Source organism: Fukomys damarensis, unplaced genomic scaffold, assembly GCF_012274545.1.
Source record: "Fukomys damarensis isolate Sample0158 unplaced genomic scaffold, DMR_v1.0_HiC HiC_scaffold_24, whole genome shotgun sequence".
NCBI classification, from domain to species: domain Eukaryota; kingdom Metazoa; phylum Chordata; class Mammalia; order Rodentia; family Bathyergidae; genus Fukomys; species Fukomys damarensis.
The window spans coordinates 2,218,657-2,221,553 of NW_022900936.1; the positions used below are offsets into that span (position 1 = coordinate 2,218,657).

Consider the following 2,897-nt stretch of genomic DNA (forward strand, 5'->3'; position numbering starts at 1 on the left):
TCGCCTTGGTGCCTCCTCCGGCGCTGCAGGCTGCACCGCCCTCCCCCTGGCCTGCGAGTCGGGATCTGCGCTGCTTTGGGGGACCCTGCGCCGTGGTTCCCCTCCCAGCCCGGGGAAGGATGGGCCCCAGGGCCAGACAGAGTCCCAAGTCCCCACTGGCTCCCGCCCGGGGCTCGTGCCTCTTCCTCCTGCTCTGCCTGCGCCTGGGCGCCTCCTGTCCACAGGCCTGCGAATGCCCTGACCACGCGGGGGCTGTGGCCGTGCACTGCAGCGACAGCGGCTTGCAGGAGGTCCCTGGGGACATTCCCGCGGACGCGGTGCTCCTGAAGCTGGACGCCAACAGGATCTCCCGCATCCCGGACGGCGCCTTCCAGCACCTGCACCATCTGCGCGAGCTCGACCTGTCCCACAACACCGTGGAGACCATCGGCCCCGCGGCCTTCTCTGGCCTGGCTGGGGGCCTGCGGCTGCTGGACCTGTCCCACAACCGCATCCGGAGGATCCCCAAGGACGCCCTGGGCAAGCTGAGCGCCAAGATCCGCCTGTCCCACAACCCGCTGCACTGCGAGTGTGCCCTGCAGGAGGCGCTCTGGGAGCTGAAGCTGGACCCCGACTCGGTGGATGAGATGGCCTGTCACACTTCCGTGCAGGAGGAGTTCGTGGGCCAGCCGCTGATCCAGGTGCTGGACTCGGGCGTCAGCCTCTGCAGCACCCATCACAAGACCACGGATGTGGCCATGCTGGTCACCATGTTTGGCTGGTTCACCATGGTCGTCACTTACATCGTATACTATGTGCGGCACAACCAGGAGGATGCCCGGAGGCACCTGGAGTACCTGAAGTCCCTGCCCAGCGCCCCCATCCCCAAGGACCTGGGCAGTCCTGTGCCCTAGAGCCTGTGCCCAGCAGGCCACTGTCTGCCACCTGCCGTGGACTTCCTGGCAGGAAGAGACTAACGTGGGAGGTGGGTGTGACAGCAGGTCCTTCATGTACTGCCCCTGGTCACTCAGTAGGGGAGGAAACAGAGGCTTGGAGAGATGGGGACTCTCTGGACCACACAATCAGGATGCGGTCCGCCCAGGATGGGAGCCCAGGCCACCCATGGCAATGTTCCATGCCCCTTCTCTCCACCAGTCCCTCCCAGGGGCTGTGTGCCTGTGAGCCACAGATACATGAGGAGCCGGCTTGTCTTTGTTTAATCCCGAGCACCCTCGGCCTGGATTGTGTGCCCCGTTTCCAGAGCAAAGTCCTGGGGACTGGTTCCCAGGGTGAGGGGAGGTTGGAGCTTGCCCTGAACTTGGCTGCCAGAATGTTTGAGTGACCTTTGCACTGAAGTCCCCTCCATGGACTGAAAACCAGAGGAAGGTCCAGACAAGCACAGCCCTGCCCTGCCTCCCACGCTCTGGCTGAGCCTCCTGGTGGAAGGAAGGCCTGGACCGGTCACTGCTGTGCCTTGCTTTTCCACCACTGACTTCCAAAGCGGCCCTTTTCAGGGGGCGGGAGGACCGATGCATGACCTCTCCTGGCTAATCCACCAGTGCTGCTTTTCCTTGGCAACAGGAACTTTCTCTTTTCACCTTCACTGCCAGTAATCTCAGAGAGCATTTATTGCTCCATTTTCTTATGTACATGACTTCGTGTTCAAGGCAGATGTTACCACCACCCCTATGACTGATTTTACTTGTCACTGTCCTTTTGTACGAATGTTCATATTGTAACTGCTTCACAGCTCTTTTTGAGGGGTAGCAGATGAGTGTAAATTGTGTGTGGACTTAAGGGTAAAGGGTAGATGCCTCTTCAAGCAGAAGCTTGAAGTCAGTTGGGGCGTCTGTGTCTGGAAAGCACTGTGTACAGGGCCTGGGCTGGAGTTTGGAGACCTGGTCCCCACACTTGTGGAGAGGGACGGGAAGAGCTCCGTGGAACACAGCAGTGAGTCTTTAATCGTGCTGCACGGAAGCGACGACCCACAGATGTGGCAGGTGCCCTTGCCTGTGTCCGGGGCAGGTGCAGGGCGGCTGCTCAGGGCTGTGTTCCAGCAGGGCAGAGTGTGCGGGACCTGCCCAGGAGCTGGGGGTTCAAGCCTGCTCCCCTGGCCTGCTCTACACTGCCCAAGGCAGTGACTCGAGGCTGCGGAGGTCGCCCCTGCCATGCCCCTGCCCCTGGGAGACCTGAGACCCAGCGACTGGCCTCTTCGGGGTGATCTGGGTGTTCACATGGTGGCAGCAGGGTCCACGCGGCACAGATGCGGCCAGCGCGAGGTGCCCGGGCCCAGTGTGCAGGGCAGCAGCAGGCCTGGCCTGTGGGGTTTTCTGTGCAGAGGAGAAGGACACGTGAGGGATGCGTGTGTGAAGGACATGGGTTCCAGTGCACAGGGACACCTCCAGGTGGCGGCTGCGGCTCTGGGACACACCTTGCGGAGGGGCTCGGCTTAGTGCTGCTCCTCTGCTGTGACGAATGCTGCCGGGAGCGGATGTGGCTGTTTGGGTCCCTGCCACCCCTTTGCCCTGCCCCTGGGTGCTGCCGTGAGAGAGGCCCCTGTGCCAGGCCCTGGTGCTGGGCAGGGGCTGGGCAGAGGCCACATGGTGAAGGTCAGGAACCTCGGGGGCACGTGGCAGGCTGCCCCTTCTCTCCTTGCCCCGATTTGTACCCCTCCAGTCCTGGGCCAGTCTGTCCCTGGGGGTCACTGGGCGCGGTGTAGCCCCACCAGGCCAGGGTGGGGAGAAGGCCCCTGCCTCCCCCAGGATCCCAGGCTCACATGGTCTTGCTGGCTCCACCCTCTGAGGAAGCTCCCAGACCCTGCCCGGTTCCTCCGAGCCCCCCTGCTGCCCAGAAGCTTGGCTTGGGGGGACTCCCTCGCCCTCCCCCTCCCCACGCTCACCCACCACACCGCACCAACC

General features: G+C 63.1%; 1 protein-coding gene across 1 annotated transcript; it reads left to right on the top strand.

Moving 5' to 3' along the window:
- Positions 1–13: 13 nt before the first annotated feature.
- Lrrc3 (leucine rich repeat containing 3) lies at positions 14–1,776 on the top strand. Its single transcript, XM_010636467.2, has one exon. It carries the CDS (start codon positions 120–122, stop codon positions 891–893), a length of 774 nt encoding a protein of 257 aa, XP_010634769.1. The 5' UTR covers positions 14–119; the 3' UTR covers positions 894–1,776.
- Positions 1,777–2,897: the final 1,121 nt, after the last annotated feature.

Coding starts and splice junctions, on each gene's coding strand:
- Lrrc3 (XM_010636467.2), top strand. CDS start 120: ATGGGCCCCAGGGCCAGACAGAGTCCCAAGTCCCCACTGGCTCCCGCC.